This window comes from Prunus persica, chromosome G8, assembly GCF_000346465.2.
Source record: "Prunus persica cultivar Lovell chromosome G8, Prunus_persica_NCBIv2, whole genome shotgun sequence".
NCBI classification, from domain to species: Eukaryota; Viridiplantae; Streptophyta; class Magnoliopsida; order Rosales; family Rosaceae; genus Prunus; species Prunus persica.
This window is the reverse complement of record NC_034016.1, coordinates 16555944-16571566: the sequence shown is the minus strand read 5'-3', so window position 1 is coordinate 16571566 and position 15623 is coordinate 16555944. Positions and strand designations below refer to the sequence as shown.

The following is a 15623-nucleotide window of genomic DNA, read 5'->3' as shown; positions in this document are numbered from 1 at the left end:
AATTAAAAAAAAACCCATTAAAACATTAGTGAAACCTACAAATTGTAAATTACATTAATAAAGCATATAAAATTACAAAGAAATACCTAATTCAATGGATTCATAAAACTTCATCTCTTGAATTGTTGGCTCATATTATAAAGAGGATATGTCACCTGACCTTAACCAATTTTGAGAGCAAATTAAGGCCTCCAAAATTTTAGGAGTCAAAGAAGCACGAAATGAATTAACTATCCAACCACCTGTGCTAAAACATGATTCTGAAGCCACCGTTGATACTGGGATGTCAAGCACATCCTTTGCAATAAGTGCCAAACCCGGATACTTAACCTCATTCAATTTCCACTACTTTAAAACATCGAATAAGTCAACCACATCTTCAATAGGGTCGGTGATGTACCTATCAATCTCATGCTCCAATATCACAACATAATTTGCTCGAGTCTCTTTTCTCCAATTTTCATTCATTTGCCTTTGTATTGAGAAGATAACAATACCTCATTATCCTAGAGAGTAGAGTCATGAAAGCCCTTAGGTATAATAGTGAATCTCCCTAGATTTTTTGGGCATCAACAGTTATATTGACTTCACTTTTCTTTTTGGGAGATTCACTATTATACCTAATATAGGAGCCCAAATTATTTACATTTAAAAAAAATCATATATGAAATGGAGTTTAGAAACACACCCAAAGCCCATTTACAACATAACAAAAATGCTTTTAACTTCTTTTGAATTACAAAACTGTCATTGATTTCTTAAAACGAACCCAACCCCAAAACCTCATAAAAAAAAAGCCCAAAACACTCAATAGGGCATCAAAGTAATTTAATAATCAAAATTAAATTCAATAGAGTCAGCTGTCATTTTTTGGGTTTTTGTTGGGTTTGTTTATAGAAATTAAATGATGTAGAATTTATTTATAATTTTAGTGCTAAGAATGGATATATGACTAAATCAGAGAGCTTCTATTGAGGAATCCCTCAAATAAGCTTATTTGAGGGACACCCCTTGTAGGCCCCACTCCGGATTGTATTTCACTAATCCAAACCGTCTATTTTGTATATACTCATTCAAAGATCATATCAACAAAAAATCACTTGAATCCGATATTATTTGACCACTCAATTAAGCTATTGAAATTTTAGCATTTTCTTGAAGCATCGTATTCATTGATTTTGTAAGACACAATTGGATGTTGAAATGGTTTCCAATTTGTCTAATTTTTTGTAAGGATGATCTATGAATAAAGACCTAAAAAATAGATGGTTTGGATCATTGGGAAAAAAATTGTAGGGTACCCTAAGGGGCGTCCCTCAAATAAAATTATTTGAGGGATCCCTCAATAGAAGAGGACTGATGACTAAATATCTCTTTTTTTTTCAAGACCCGTACAACTACACGCACTACACATGGTATGGTAAAGTCCATAAAGGATTTTCCAAAGCAATCATGGTATGGTATATACTTCATATTCATTTCCCCTATTTTCCAAAATTTACTTTTCTTTTCTTGTCTTCCGAAGTTTGCCATCAATTTATTCCCCGAAATTGACGGTTAGCCTTAGCTAGACCTAGCTAACTGATCAACTCATACGTTTTTTTATTTTTTATTTTCTGATGGCAAAGCAACTCATATGTTTTCTAGATGCATCGATAATATATTTCACAAGCTCTCAAGTATTTTGATATCATATTGCACAAGCACACTCCATTATTGATAGCGTCAGTAACGTATTAGGAACGCTCTTGAATAGTAACGCACATAAATTTCCACATTTTCCATTATAAATACCCCACACTATATGTATCGTTCTCGCAACAAAAAACTCCTTCATACATTATCAAACTCTCAAAACCCAACATGGGCCTGTCCAAGATTTTACTAGCCCTCGTTTGTGTTTTAGGCTCTGCCCTTCTCCAATCCACTCATGCCCAAGACACACCGCAAGACTACGTCACTGCCCATAACAACGCTCGAGCGGCGGTAAATGTCGGGCCATTGTCATGGGATGAGAAGCTACAAGGCTATGCGCAAGACTATGCCAATCAACACATTGGCGACTGCAATCTTGTCCACTCTGGTGGGCCCTACGGCGAAAACCTTGCCATGAGCACCGCTGACTTGTCGGGCACGGATGCCGTGAACATGTGGGTGGCGGAGAAGGCCGACTATAACTACGACTCTAACACTTGTGCCGATGGCAAGATGTGTGGGCATTATACGCAGGTTGTTTGGCGTAACACAGCTCGTGTAGGGTGTGCAAAAGTGAGGTGCAACAGTGGAGGTACCTTCATCGGGTGTAACTATGATCCGCCAGGCAACTATGTTGGGGAGAAGCCTTACTAAATCAACTATATCTATGAAGCTATATTATCAAGAATAAAATGAATTAAGAAGTGATGTTAGATCATCAATTCTATTGTATCTTATTCACCTGCATGGTGGATGCTAAACTTTATGGATATGAAGAATGACTTTTTATTATTTTGGAAACTGGAGACATATGCATGCTGCGTCCAAAGTTGTCTTTTCTTTTCTTTTTTTTCTTTTTTTTTTTCTTTTTTAAGATAAGGCCCCGTTTGTTTCCTTTTCCATGTTTGTTTTAAGTAGGAATGGAAAACAAATTTTTTATAATTTTCCACTTATACCCATATTAAATCAAATAAAAAAAGAAAGCATTTAATGATACATTGTAATTCTAAATTGTTCATGGAGACAAAATACTCATAAAAATTGTGCATTGAATGTTGGCTTATTTTCCCAAACTTTCCCATGATGAGGGAAAACAAAACCTAAGTTGAGAGGAGGGCTTCACTTTCCCCCCTACTTTCCCATGTGTCAGGCAACTATTTCCCATGCCTGAACTTACCAAACATGGGAAAGCAATTGAATTCCCATTCCCAAGCCTCCTTTCCCATGAACTAAACGGGACCTAAGGGGAATCGACCCTTGAACATAGGATTCAAGGGTAAATATTCTTAACCAGTTGAGCAACAATCTCTTGCAAAACAAATTGCATCAGTCAAAAGAACGTATTGCACATTTTGTTGGAATGTCCAACTATTTTGTGTGGCTCCCTTTTATTTTATTTATTTTTAATTTATAAAAAGACGATACAATGAAAAAAGAGTACAAAGGATATAAACAGTAAAGGGAGCCATCCCATTAGCAATATGACAGACATGGGTAAAAACTTCCCTAGTGACTTGAGCCAGTAAAAAAGATGAAAAGGATCTGGAGAGAATCACTCTCGAAAATAACTTTTCCATAACCCATTTCTACCGCCATAATTTCCTCAAATATAATTCAATGATATCAAGGACAAAATTCGCCGCGAACTGGCATGACTCTTCTAAAGAGACTAAGGGGGTTGTATTCAATTAGGATTGTATACGATTGTGAAAGATTTTTTTTAAGTGACAGATTTCCTGGAATTGTATAACTCCTATATGTTTTACCCGAATTTTTAATGAACTTGTATAGGCTTTTATTATAGACTTCCATACTTTTGTATAAACTTTTGTTATAAATTCAGATATATTTGCATAGACTTCCCAATACTATTTTCTTTTATCACTCTTTCTTCCCAACACTATTTTCTTTAAACTATCTTGACCTAGCCACTAGTCGACCATCCCCCTTTTGTTTTTTGTTTTTTTTTTTTCCAAATTCTTCCTCTACTTGTGTGCACAACAATGAATTTTCCTTTGAAATTTCCATGAGTTGGAAACTTTCATACCTAAACAGTGAATTTCCCTTTGAAATTTCCACAAGTTGGAAACTTTCATACCTAAACAATGAATTTCAAATTGAATTTCCCTTCGAAATTTCCACTAGTTGGAAATTTCCCTTTGATTTTGTTCACGAACAGCAAATTCTTGTCCAAAAATTCAATTTAAAAAAAAAACAAAACAAAAAACAACCCTTTATCCAAAAAGCAAGGGCCCTATCATCTGGTAGTGTTATGGTGATGGAAATATATCTCAACCTTCCGCCGCCTTGATGTTGGCTTCATGCCGAGAGATATCCAAGGGGAACTTATCGGAGATCGAGAAATCTCTAGCCGAGCTTTCCTCCCAATAACTCGAACTGGTTGATTTGAAGAAATCACTAATGGAGGAGCTTTGCTTAACACAGGACGCTTGTAACCACCCAAGGTCAGTGCATGGCTTAGTGCATTGTTTTCCAAACGATGGAAAATTTTCTAACGCAGAGAGAAAAAAATATATATAAAAAAGTCATATGAAATCTTTGGGGTGGAGGTTGGACTTATGTTGGCCTTTATTTATACCAAAAACCTAAAATTCTCCAAACTCCAACACTTAATTAAATCCTTCCAAATCTATCTCCTTTTGAATACAGGTAAATTTATTTAGACTTTTTCAAGTCCTAATTGAATACACCCACATTTAGATGGACATTTTATAAGTTCAACCAAGTCTAGATTGAATACACTCAAACTATTATAGACTTTTTAAAAGTTTGTATAAATCCAAATTGAATACACCCGGATTTTTAAAATCTTTTTCAACGCTCTAGAATCCTAATTGAATACACCCCCCCTAAGAACACCCAACAAACTCAATAAAGTTTCTTGAATTATGAGAAGAAAAAATACAAAAAACTCACAGAGTTTCTTGACTTTATTGACCAAAAAAGATCAAGACTAAAAATTTAACAAACACCGACAAAAGGAATAACAAACGTCGCTAATCTTCTTCCAGGACATAATGGTTCATTTTGTGGCTCCCATTTATTTTTGTGAAAGGTGAACGTATTTCCGCAATTTTACTCCATAGCCAATATGATGGTTCTTTGTAACTGTAATAATGTCTCTATATTTGACCAAATTGACACAATTGTTTAACTAGTTGGAGTCTTTTTTTTTTCTTTTTTTTTGGTGCTGATTAATAACAATTTCAGTTTCTTGATATTTATAGTGGTGATACAAATGGCACAAAAGATTTTAGTTCTTAAGGGGCGGGTGTTTTGGCGACTTATAGGGTTCTTCTTTGGTTACACTTACATTGTTACACAGATGCAAACAAAACTAATTTAACTAAATGATCCAACCTAGACGTACATCTCAATATTTTTCCATCAACAAATGTCTCCATCACCCCAAGAACAAGATCTCATCGTTAACGGAGTCTAGCCTAGTGGAAAAGGACTTTCACTTACAAACCAGAGGTCTCAGGTTCGAACCCCCATGTCATCTTAGTTTTATGTGTATGTGTGTGTGAGAAACCTTCATCTCCTATACTAAAAAAAAATTATAAATAATTATAAATAAAAAAAACAAGATCTCATCAGCCCTGATTAAATTAGAAATGACCAAAGTTTAGGCCAAGGAAAAGTTTGAGACTTGTTCAAGTTCAAACAAAAAAATAAGGTTAAAGGAATTTGTCAAGTGTCAAAATTCTATTTGTTTTGAGTAGGAGCTCCTCCTCAATTAAAAGGAGCCTAGCTATTTTAGGTTCTGCAAGGTGCGGGTATTTCGGCAACTTATAGGGCTCTTCCTTGGTTACACATGATGCAAACAAAATTAATTTTCACATCCACAAAAATAACAACATATATAATTTTCTCCAACATATATAATGAGGTATTTTCCAATCCATATCCAACAAGAAACTCTTTAGCAGAACAATCTGTAGATTATTACAATTAACCACTAATTAACATTATGGAAGGGTTGTGCAAGAACAAGATCTCATTAGCCCTACTTTTAATTTGCCTAATAGGGTTAGCCCGTGCCCAAAACGCCCCAGATGACTACGTGAAAGCCCACAACGCGGCGCGAGCGGCGGTTGGCCTCGACACCTTGGACTGGGATGAAGGCCTAGCAGATTCTGCGAAAAACTATGCTAACCAACGTGCCGGCGACTGCGACCTCGTGCACTCGAATTCAGGCCCTGGTGAAAACCTTGCAATGAGCCCTGACGGAGACTTGACGGCGAAATTGGCTGTGGACCAATGGGTGGCGGAGAAGGCCGATTATGATTACAAGACCAACACCTGCGCCCCTGGGAAGCAGTGTGGCCATTATACGCAGGTCGTTTGGCGTGACACAGGGCTTGTTGGGTGTGCCAAAGTCCAGTGCGCCTATGGAGGTTCCTATGTCGTTTGCCACTATGATCCTGCAGGCAACTCTGTTGGGGTGAAGCCTTACTAATAGGCTTAATTGATCACAGTGTGTGCCTGAAGGGATCCTGGCCATTAGTATTTTTATTTTTGGTCTTCTGATTAAACCTAAATCATAAAAAGCAAAATAGAAAAGAATTCATAGATCGGAGAATCATGCGATCGAGCATTCATGCATATTTTGACTTGTTTTTTGTTTTTCATTTCTTATTTTCTTTTCTCTTCCCTTTCTTGGAAGTAAAGTGAAAGCGCTATGCAAATTTTAATGTAGTAATACTAGTAAAAGTTTGGCAATCCAATAAATGTCAAGGGGGATGTCTTGGCGACTTGATTATTTCCTAGCTTTCTAGATGTTGAAATTTCGATGTTTACAGAAAGAAACAACATAATACAACTGATGAATATTACGCACCAATAAATTAGTTATTATGGCTCAAATACTTTTAGTTAACACGTCAATGCCACATCAAATTATCAACCAAGTTTTTCTGCGGCCACCACACTCAGCTAAGATGGAGGGCCTGGAGGAGGGGATGGGTAGAGGTGGATAGGGGGATAAGTTTTAGTAATCAACCTCTTATAGATAGTCCCTATTATTCCTCCAAGTTAGGCAAAATATTCATATTATGCTTTGAATGCACATGAAATATAGTCATTTTGTTAGTTTAGTCTAGTCTAATCTAGTCCTCCCTAACAAACAACCCTATAATCTCTTGACCGAGACCATTTAGGAAAAGTTTGAAATGTCTATTACGCTCTATAAGAATTGTAGGACTACAATGACAATTCAACCAATTTATACCCTTTCCCTCAGGGCAGAAGGACGAAAAATGAATGCAAGGAAAAGGGACAATTAATTATTGAAAGAAAATTATTTTCCACACTATATTCCAATACGTACTCCACATGCATGCCTCCTACAACCCCACTTGCTTGTCAATACCACGTGGATAGCACTGTTTTGTTATTCTCAATCAATTACGTTTCGTTCTGAGTAATAGAATTCCACATGGCAAAGCATAATCAGATGGGTAGTGGAGGACTCAGGAATTTTTCAATGGAGGTGCAATTTTTAAATGCTAAGAGCTCAAAAAAAAAAAATATATATATATATATATATATAGACAACTAAATATCCTTATAATTTAAACAATACTAATGTTATTCATAATTAATTGAAAAAAATAATATTACAATTAACCTATAATTGTTGCCTACAAGGTTTCATATCATAAAAACGTCGCATTATATTTGCGCTACTAATATAAGAAAAAAAAAAACATCTTTCTCAATGTAAACAACCAAGCTATCACTCAACCATTGATTTCCTATTTTGTTAGGCAATGGTGTTTTCATAATATTCAAAACTCTCTCAACCAAAGCAATTGCATAACTGTATAATTATTTGAATGAGGATTTAAACTCTCTCTTAAAGTACCATTCTATAACTGTATAATTAAAACAAAATAAGGGTTTTATATCTATAACTATGACTAATTGACTATAATTTATCAATTAATTAAACAAATCAATATCAAATTATCAATTAAATAAACAAATAAAAATTAATTATACCTCTAATCATGTGTCACGCAGCCTCTTCCTCCTCTAGTTTGGTACTGATCTTACTAATACATAAAGAGCTAAATAAGAAAAATATATATATTAAAAAAAGAAAACAAATGAATAAATAAAACTGGCGTTTGCTCAAGAAAAAAAAAAAATTGCATCCGACTTACTTTGGATTGATTTACTCAAAAAGGCAAAAAAAACGCATAATTCTTATGAATAAGAATAACAAAACAGTATTATCCTTGTGTCATGCGAATCCTTCTCCTCTCATTATAGTCGATGGAGAAAAACCAATCTAGAACAAAAGCTTTTTGTGTGTTGGAGGACTCATGGGCTTGAATGTAATTTACAGGTCCATCTCACTTTGCCCGAGTCTCATCACAAGACTAGTAGACGATCTGGCTTTCCTGCGGGCAAAAGTGATGACGTTGGCCTTCTGACGTAGGACATTAACGTAGGGGCTTATGCCCGGAACTATATTAACAATAAAGCCATGGACAAATGTTTGGCTCATTATACACAAGTTGAGTTGAGTGGATAAAGCAAGTATAATCCTACATTTTCATTTATTCTTGAAAATACTTGAGGAATTATGGTACAGGAAGAAGTAATATTTTCTAGTTTGAGGCCTATATATTTAAAGGCCGTAAACATGTGGAAACGGATAATTCTGATGGAAACGTTAATCAATAGATTTACATCAAAATTTTAAAATGCATGGGTTATTCCTAATAAACCCTATCAGTTTTGGGTTTTAATCTAATTTTCTATATAAATAATTAAAGAATAGATGGTGTAATGGTGTTAGAGTCAATACACAAAAATTTATTTGTATTGGCGTTTAACAAGTCAATATATTGTATTGAGGAAGCACCCATTAGTTATATGATCAAAATGAAGTCCCGTTTACGACGTTGTTAGGAATTAAGGATATATACAACTAATATGCTTTGTATAGTCGATGGAAGGGGTGATCAAGTCAAGTCTTTTGTGATGTCAGAAGCACTACATTACATGGGATGGGATAAGTTGCTCAAGATCAGTCAAGAGCCATAATTTGAGACCATGGACCCAATTGTTTCTAGCAATTTTCTCCCCCCCATCCCCATCCTCTCTCTCGCTCCCATGTCTCGGTTGAAAATTGATCACCATGTTGCAACATATCTCTAACTTGTTTTCTGATTAAACAGATAATAACACTGCAAAGAAAGAGCGAGCGATTCAATAACACATTAAATATTTTTGTGACTAGGTAATAAGACGTGCCATAGACCTAGTTTGTCAAGTTGACAGAATTCTCCGCCGAAGTTTTTCTCTCCAATTGTCCATCAGCCCTAACATTTTCCTTATAAATACTCCATGTTACATCTCTCATTTCCCATCAATAAACACCAAACAAAATATCTTGCAAAGAGACTGCAAACCAATAACATGGGGTTGTGTAAGATGTCATTTGCCTTGATTTGTCTCGTAGGTTTTGCCCTCCTCCAACCCACTCTTGCCCAAGACTCACCACAAGACTACCTCAACGCCCACAACGCCGCTCGAGCGGCAGTAGGTGTTCGAGCCTTAACGTGGGATCCAAACCTAGCAGCTTATGCACAAAGATATGCCAATTCCCGTAAAGGTGTGATTGCAATCTTGTGCACTCTGGCGGGCCTTATGGCGAAAACATAGCGAAAAGCAGCGGTGACATGTCCGGCACAGCTGCGGTGAACTTGTTTGTGTCAGAGAAGGCCAACTATAACTACAACTCAAACACCTGTGCTCCTAACAAGGTGTGTGGCCATTATACTCAGGTTGTTTGGCGCAACTCAGCTCGTGTAGGATGTGCCAAAGTTAGGTGCAACAATGGAGGTACCTTCATTGGGTGCAATTATGATCCCCCGGGCAACTATGTTGGCCAGAAGCCTTACTGAATTAGCTATCAGCAAACCTATTGTGTCTAAATGAAAGCTTACAGTACTTTAATAAGAGCTTTCATTTTTAATATATGAGAATAAAATTTGGTATTTTCTTAAAGTTAAGTTGTAAACTCGTCCTAATGTTGCATCCCATGAAGTTGTGTGGAAAGTCTCATTTGTCTTCTATACAGATTCATATATATTTCTCAACAAAGAAGATAGGGATACTTGGAATCTCTTCTAACATTTGGGAGAGAAATATCACTAGATCGAGGGACAATTGATTCAAATTCATATATCATATTCATAAGCGTCATCCAATAATTAAAAAGGCTCTCAGAGGTGTAAAAAAACACTGCCTATTATGCTGCCCGGTTATTATAGTGAAAAGAAATTATGCTGACCCAACTCACCCTTCTCTAGAAAGATGACCTCTGTCCTCCATTGAAGCAAATCTCCATATAGGTTTTTAACTTCCTCGTTGTCTCTTCTTTTTGTCACTTCCATGGAAGAGTTAATGAGAATCTCAAGTCAATGTGGTTTATTATTGGGTACTACTGAACCCTCTTTCTATCCCTCCTTAATTTCAAGTTTTAATTTTTCTTATTTCCTTTGGATTTTTCGTTTCCTCCACTAGTGCGGGAAGTTCATCCTCTTGTACTCTAAACCTAATAGTTCTGTGACTAAGGAAATCTGAGAGATTAAAACCACATCAGAAAATGTAAAACCAATAATTAATAAGAGAGAAAACCCTACCCAAAAAAGGAAGAAGGGAGGCTAGTTTGGAGATTGAACGGACAGACGTGACACGATGAGAGAAGGAGTGGGTGGGTTTAAGCATTGAACTTTGTAGATTAGTATTCACCATTGTATTAGATATAATGGTAGGTGACCATTATAATCTTTGATCCTTAGTAACCATGTAAACGAGACTTTTAAAATATATACTCCTTATTGTCACGTGTTATAATATAAATAATTAAATAATATGGGGTAATATTTAGAGTCTAGAAAAACTTGTGTGAAACGGGAATACCATTGTTTTGTTATCCTCAACCAATCACAAACTGCAGCATAAAAAAGTTATCACGCATGACATGTTGTGATTGGCTAAAGATAACAAAACAGTACTATCCCCGTTTCACACAATTGTGTTTCTCCTCTTTTTTTTTTCAAACACAAGTGTTTCTCTTTAAAGTCATACACAAATATTTATCCTAATCTACCTCCATATTGGGTTTTTAACAAGTCAATATTGTATTGAGGAAGCATCCAATTTACTTATCTGATTGTGTTGTTAGGAATTAAGAATATAGTTAAAGCTTTCTATTCTATAGTCGATGGAAGGGGTGTCGAGTCAAGTCTAGAGTGATGGCAGAAGCACTACATGGGATAAGCCTAGGAAGGTAGGCCAAAGTTACTCATGATCAGTCAAGAGCCATCATTGAGACCATGGACCCAATTGTTAAATGGCGCCGGACAATCAAAGAATTAAGATGCTATTATTCCTTTAATATTCTTGTGGTATCGCATGGCCTGCATTTAAATTTTAAGCCAAGTTTGAAATGTATCTACATGCTGTACAAGAACAGAAAACACAATGATTATTTAATTTCTACAAATGAAATTAAATCAATCTCTAGCTACCCTTTTCCTCTGGGAAATGAAGAAACGGACGAAAATGAAGCTGGTAAATGCATGTTTTCGATAGAAAGTTGTAAATGGTAGGAGGAGAAAAATTATTTAGTAATGCTACTCTTACCACATTCTTATACTATTTTATGTAGCAACTGAGATGAAAAGTCACATCAATTAAAATTATTTAATCTTTTCTTTTCTCTTTTTATGATTTATTCGAGTATTTATGTTTCTAATTTTTTTTAATTAAAATATACTTCATTAATTTAATTGATGTGACATATGATATGGGCATGCCACATCATGTGGTATAGAAATATGAGATAAAAATATGATAAATATAGCATTACTCGGAGAAAAATTATTTAGTCTCAACTTGAGTTAGGTTTGTTTCCAACAGAAGAATTAATGGGTTTAATTATTGCATCTTTTAACATTTTCCTAAATCCAATTGGACCCTTAGAGGAAAAATTTTCCACATTGCAGCACCACACATTTTCATCCTTGACCAAAGCCTAGACGCGGTCCATCTTTTCCTTGCCCAAATGCCATCAGAAGACTAGCTCTTGGCTGACAATGCAGCTCGAGCAAAGGAGGTTGGCCGTCAATGGATCTTTTTTTTTTTTTTTTTTGGGGTCAACGAAATCGCATCTATTACTATTAGTCACTGACAAAAGGTAGGAAGAGACAAGTCATGACAATGAGGTATATTACTTCGTCCACTTCTAAATACATAAATTTATTTTGTATGATATTACGTGTTATATTTTTTGATTTATTAATAAATAAAACATGTGTTATAACGTGTAGATTGTAATATTACCTGACTGTATAATAATCACGTATAAGAATTTTTGTCAAACACAAAATATGTGTCCACACTAGGGGTGGGCATATGAATTGCCGAACCAGATAACCGAGTTGAATTGAACTCTAAAAAATCGAAAAAAAACTGAATTAACCAAAAAAATCAACAACTATTGAAAAACAGAACTGCATCGGTTCAGACCGATTTTGATTCCAATTCTATTTAGCTAAAACTGGACCCCAAACTCTCCAAATATTTTGACCAAACACATAAAATTGATGTTTAAACATTTATACACATTTCACCAACTAAATTTTGATTTAATGATAAATTTCTTTCAAATGTTAGAGGAGGCTGGAAGTATGAATCCCACCTAAACACATCTTCATCGATATCTTAGCCACAAATGGTGATTGGCAATTTGGGACATGACTCACACTCTGTCCAGAATATTTGGGCCTTATTCTGATCTCAAATGAGGCTGGAGCTATCCTATGCTAGCCTTGGCTGGGCCTTAACTTTAGAGTTTCTTTTCACTTTTTCTTCTGAGTTGGGCCGGGTTAGAAAATTCTTTTTTTTTTTTTTCTTAACAAGCCATATTGAGAGAAAGAGAAATCGAACTTTAAGACCTTAGATGCATAGGTAAACATTCCTAACCACTGAGCTACAAACTCCTTACAAATTCTCTGATTAACATGTGTAAAGAGTAAGCAATATATATTGCGATACAAAGTACTTTCAATTGACGAAATTCAAACTGGAAGTAACACATTCATTCTTTGTTTTTTTTGTAATGAAGTTGCTTCTTTTAGAAAAATAACAGCATGCAAGTCGTAGTGACCAATGCACCACTTGCTATATATATATATATATAACACATAGCTGAAGGTGACCGCAAAGTTTTGTGATGCAAGACCAAGGGGGAAGTTTTTGATGACTTTGGTTGCTTTAAATGGTGACATGTATCCTTTTGATAAAATACTTTTTCATATTATATTCCCTTAACGGTCCATAAATAATCTGTAATTTAATTGTACTTCTTCCTATAAATAGCCTAAGAATGTCACATTGACAGTACAATCCTCATAAGTTACATAATCATTTGGTACACAGAAAAATCAAACACATGGCTTTGTGTTTTGTACTTCTTTGCCTCACGTCTCTGGTGCTTCATCCCTCCCATGCCCAAAACTCCCAGCAAGACTACCTCAATGCACACAATGTGGCACGTGAGCAAGTCGGCGTCCCGAACATCACGTGGGACAGCACCGTCGAGGCCTATGCTCAGAACTATGCCAACTCCAGAGCTGCAGATTGCAACCTGGTGCATTCAAATGGGACTTATGGTGAGAATTTGGCAGAGGGGAGTGGCTCATTTACAGGCACATCTGCTGTGAACTTGTGGGTGGCAGAGAAGCCTAACTATAACTACACCTCAAACTCTTGTGTTGGAGGGCAGCAGTGCCTGCATTATACTCAAGTAGTTTGGAAAAACTCTGTTAGGCTGGGGTGTGCTAGGGTTAAGTGCAGCAATGGGTTGTGGTTTGTGACTTGCAACTATGACCCTCCTGGCAACTATGTTGGGCAGCGTCCTTATTAATTAAGGAAGCTTAAGCTTAATCCAGATTTGATTAAGCAATTAATGGAATGGATGCCTGCTAATTAATAAGGTCAAAATAAAAAATAAGGTGATATGTGATATAGCTAGGTAATAATTAAACAAAGCCTCCTTTGATAAAATAAGTGATGGTGCACTCCTTGCTTTTAGTCACCAAGTGTATTTTTATGTTTTGGTTCGTTTTGAGGTTGTCTTGATCAACTGTTTCAACTTTCAAAGTGTACTTTGCTTGTTGATTAGCAAGAAATTTGAATAATAATGGTTCTACTGTAGCGGTTTTGTTAGAGTTTTGAACAGATTTTGGAGAAGAAAAGAAAACAATATGCAGGGAAAAACCAAGAGACCAGCTAAACAATTCTTCTGTATTTTTGTATTGTATTCTCTGCTTCTTTTCGGGCAAGCTCAGTGTGAGCAATTTAACTGTTAGAAGCACAGCTGGATTCTCTTACATCATTAGAGAATCACAGCCTTACATTCAAAACTGATATCTAAGATCATTACACGTGTCTATAGCCACTTACCATTTAACTGACGCCTAACACTTGCCTATCTTAGTGACTAAGTGAATACACAATCTCAGATCAGAGGCCTAACATCATTTATATCAGCTCACACACTTATATTTCAACACTCCCCTTTAAGTTGTGAGCTGATTTCACACCAAGCTTCTCGCGTAGATAGCTGAAACGATCCTTGGCCAAAGCCTTTGTAAAAATATCTGCCAGCTGCTCATTCGTAGGACAATAGATCAAATCTACAATTCCTTCTTGCAAAGCATCCTTAATAAAGTGATACCTTCGATCAATATGCTTGGTTTTCTGGTGAAACACAGGGTTCTTTGTAATGGCAATAGCAGAGGTGTTATCACAGTGTAGTGGTGTGGCCTCTGTTTGGAACTCTCCGAAATCTTCCAATACAAATCTCAACCAAACAGCTTGTGTTGTTGCTTCAGAGGCACTAATGTACTCTGCCTCTGCAGTAGAGAGAGCAACACAGTGCTGTTTGACTGAAGCCCAAGCAAACACTCCACTACCGAAAGAAAATGCATATCCAGAGGTGCTCTTGCTATCATCCACTGAACCACTCCAATCACTATCACAATAGCCAATTAGAACTGCCCCTTTTCCCTTCACATACTCCAGACCATAGTCAAGTGTTCCTTTCACATATCTAAGAACTCGTTTAGCTGTTCCAAGATGTTTGTTTGTGGGGCAGTGCATAAACCTTGCAAGCAAGCTAGCTGCAAACATGATATCAGGTCTTGTAGCTGTGAGATACAGCAAACTTCCAACTATCTTTCTATATTGCTCCTCACTTGCAGAGCCACTCCCATCATCCTTACTTAATTTTTCAGTTGGAACCAGAGGAATAACCACAGGTTTACAGTCACTCAGACCGAATCTGCTCAACAGAGTTGATGCATACTTCCTTTGATGAAGGAAGATGCTCGTTGGTGTCTGAATTACTCCCATCCCTAAGAAATGATGCAAGAGTCCCAAATCCGTCATCTCATATTTCTCCATCATATCTTGCTTAAATTCTTCTATCATGGTGTGACAGTTTCCAGTGTATACTATGTCATCTACATAGATAGACACTATCAAGATGCTTGCTTCACCTCTAGTTTTGACATAAAGAGTAGCCTCACTTTGACTCTTTGTGAACCCACACTTAGCAAAATAACTATCAATTTCACTATACCAAGCTCTTGGCGCCTGTTTCAAACCATATAGAGCTTTGTTTAGCTTGTAAACTTTGCTTTCACTCCCCTTCACCACAAATCCCTCCGGCTGGTCTACATACACTTCTTCTTCCAAAACACCATTTAGAAAAGCTGACTTAACATCTAATTGGTACAGCTGCCAACCCTTCTGTGCAGCTAATGCAATTAGAGTTCGGATTGTGTCTAATCTAGCCACAGGTGCAAATGTTTCAT

General features: G+C 36.2%; 4 protein-coding genes across 4 annotated transcripts; all 4 read left to right on the top strand.

Annotated features, from left to right (window-relative positions):
• Nucleotides 1801–2503, top strand: LOC18767807 (pathogenesis-related protein 1). The gene has a single exon (XM_007199893.2). It carries the CDS (start codon nt 1864–1866, stop codon nt 2347–2349), a length of 486 nt encoding a protein of 161 aa, XP_007199955.1. The 5' UTR covers nt 1801–1863; the 3' UTR covers nt 2350–2503.
• On the top strand, nt 5403–6562 carry LOC18766311 (pathogenesis-related leaf protein 4). The gene has a single exon (XM_007200620.2). The coding sequence runs from the start codon at nt 5690–5692 to the stop codon at nt 6176–6178; it is 489 nt and encodes a 162-aa protein (XP_007200682.1). The 5' UTR covers nt 5403–5689; the 3' UTR covers nt 6179–6562.
• Nucleotides 9087–9882, top strand: LOC18767771 (pathogenesis-related protein 1). The gene is given in 2 exon segments (XM_020569612.1): nt 9087–9348; nt 9351–9882. Coding segments are annotated over 2 exon segments (486 nt in total). The 5' UTR covers nt 9087–9150; the 3' UTR covers nt 9639–9882.
• LOC18768272 (pathogenesis-related leaf protein 6) lies at nt 13176–13927 on the top strand. The gene has a single exon (XM_007201550.2). The coding sequence runs from the start codon at nt 13196–13198 to the stop codon at nt 13667–13669; it is 474 nt and encodes a 157-aa protein (XP_007201612.1). The 5' UTR covers nt 13176–13195; the 3' UTR covers nt 13670–13927.

What these genes read in the sequence shown, in the direction of transcription:
- LOC18767807 (XM_007199893.2), top strand. Translation starts at nt 1,864, where the DNA reads ATGGGCCTGTCCAAGATTTTACTAGCCCTCGTTTGTGTTTTAGGCTCT.
- LOC18766311 (XM_007200620.2), top strand. Translation starts at nt 5,690, where the DNA reads ATGGAAGGGTTGTGCAAGAACAAGATCTCATTAGCCCTACTTTTAATT.
- LOC18768272 (XM_007201550.2), top strand. Translation starts at nt 13,196, where the DNA reads ATGGCTTTGTGTTTTGTACTTCTTTGCCTCACGTCTCTGGTGCTTCAT.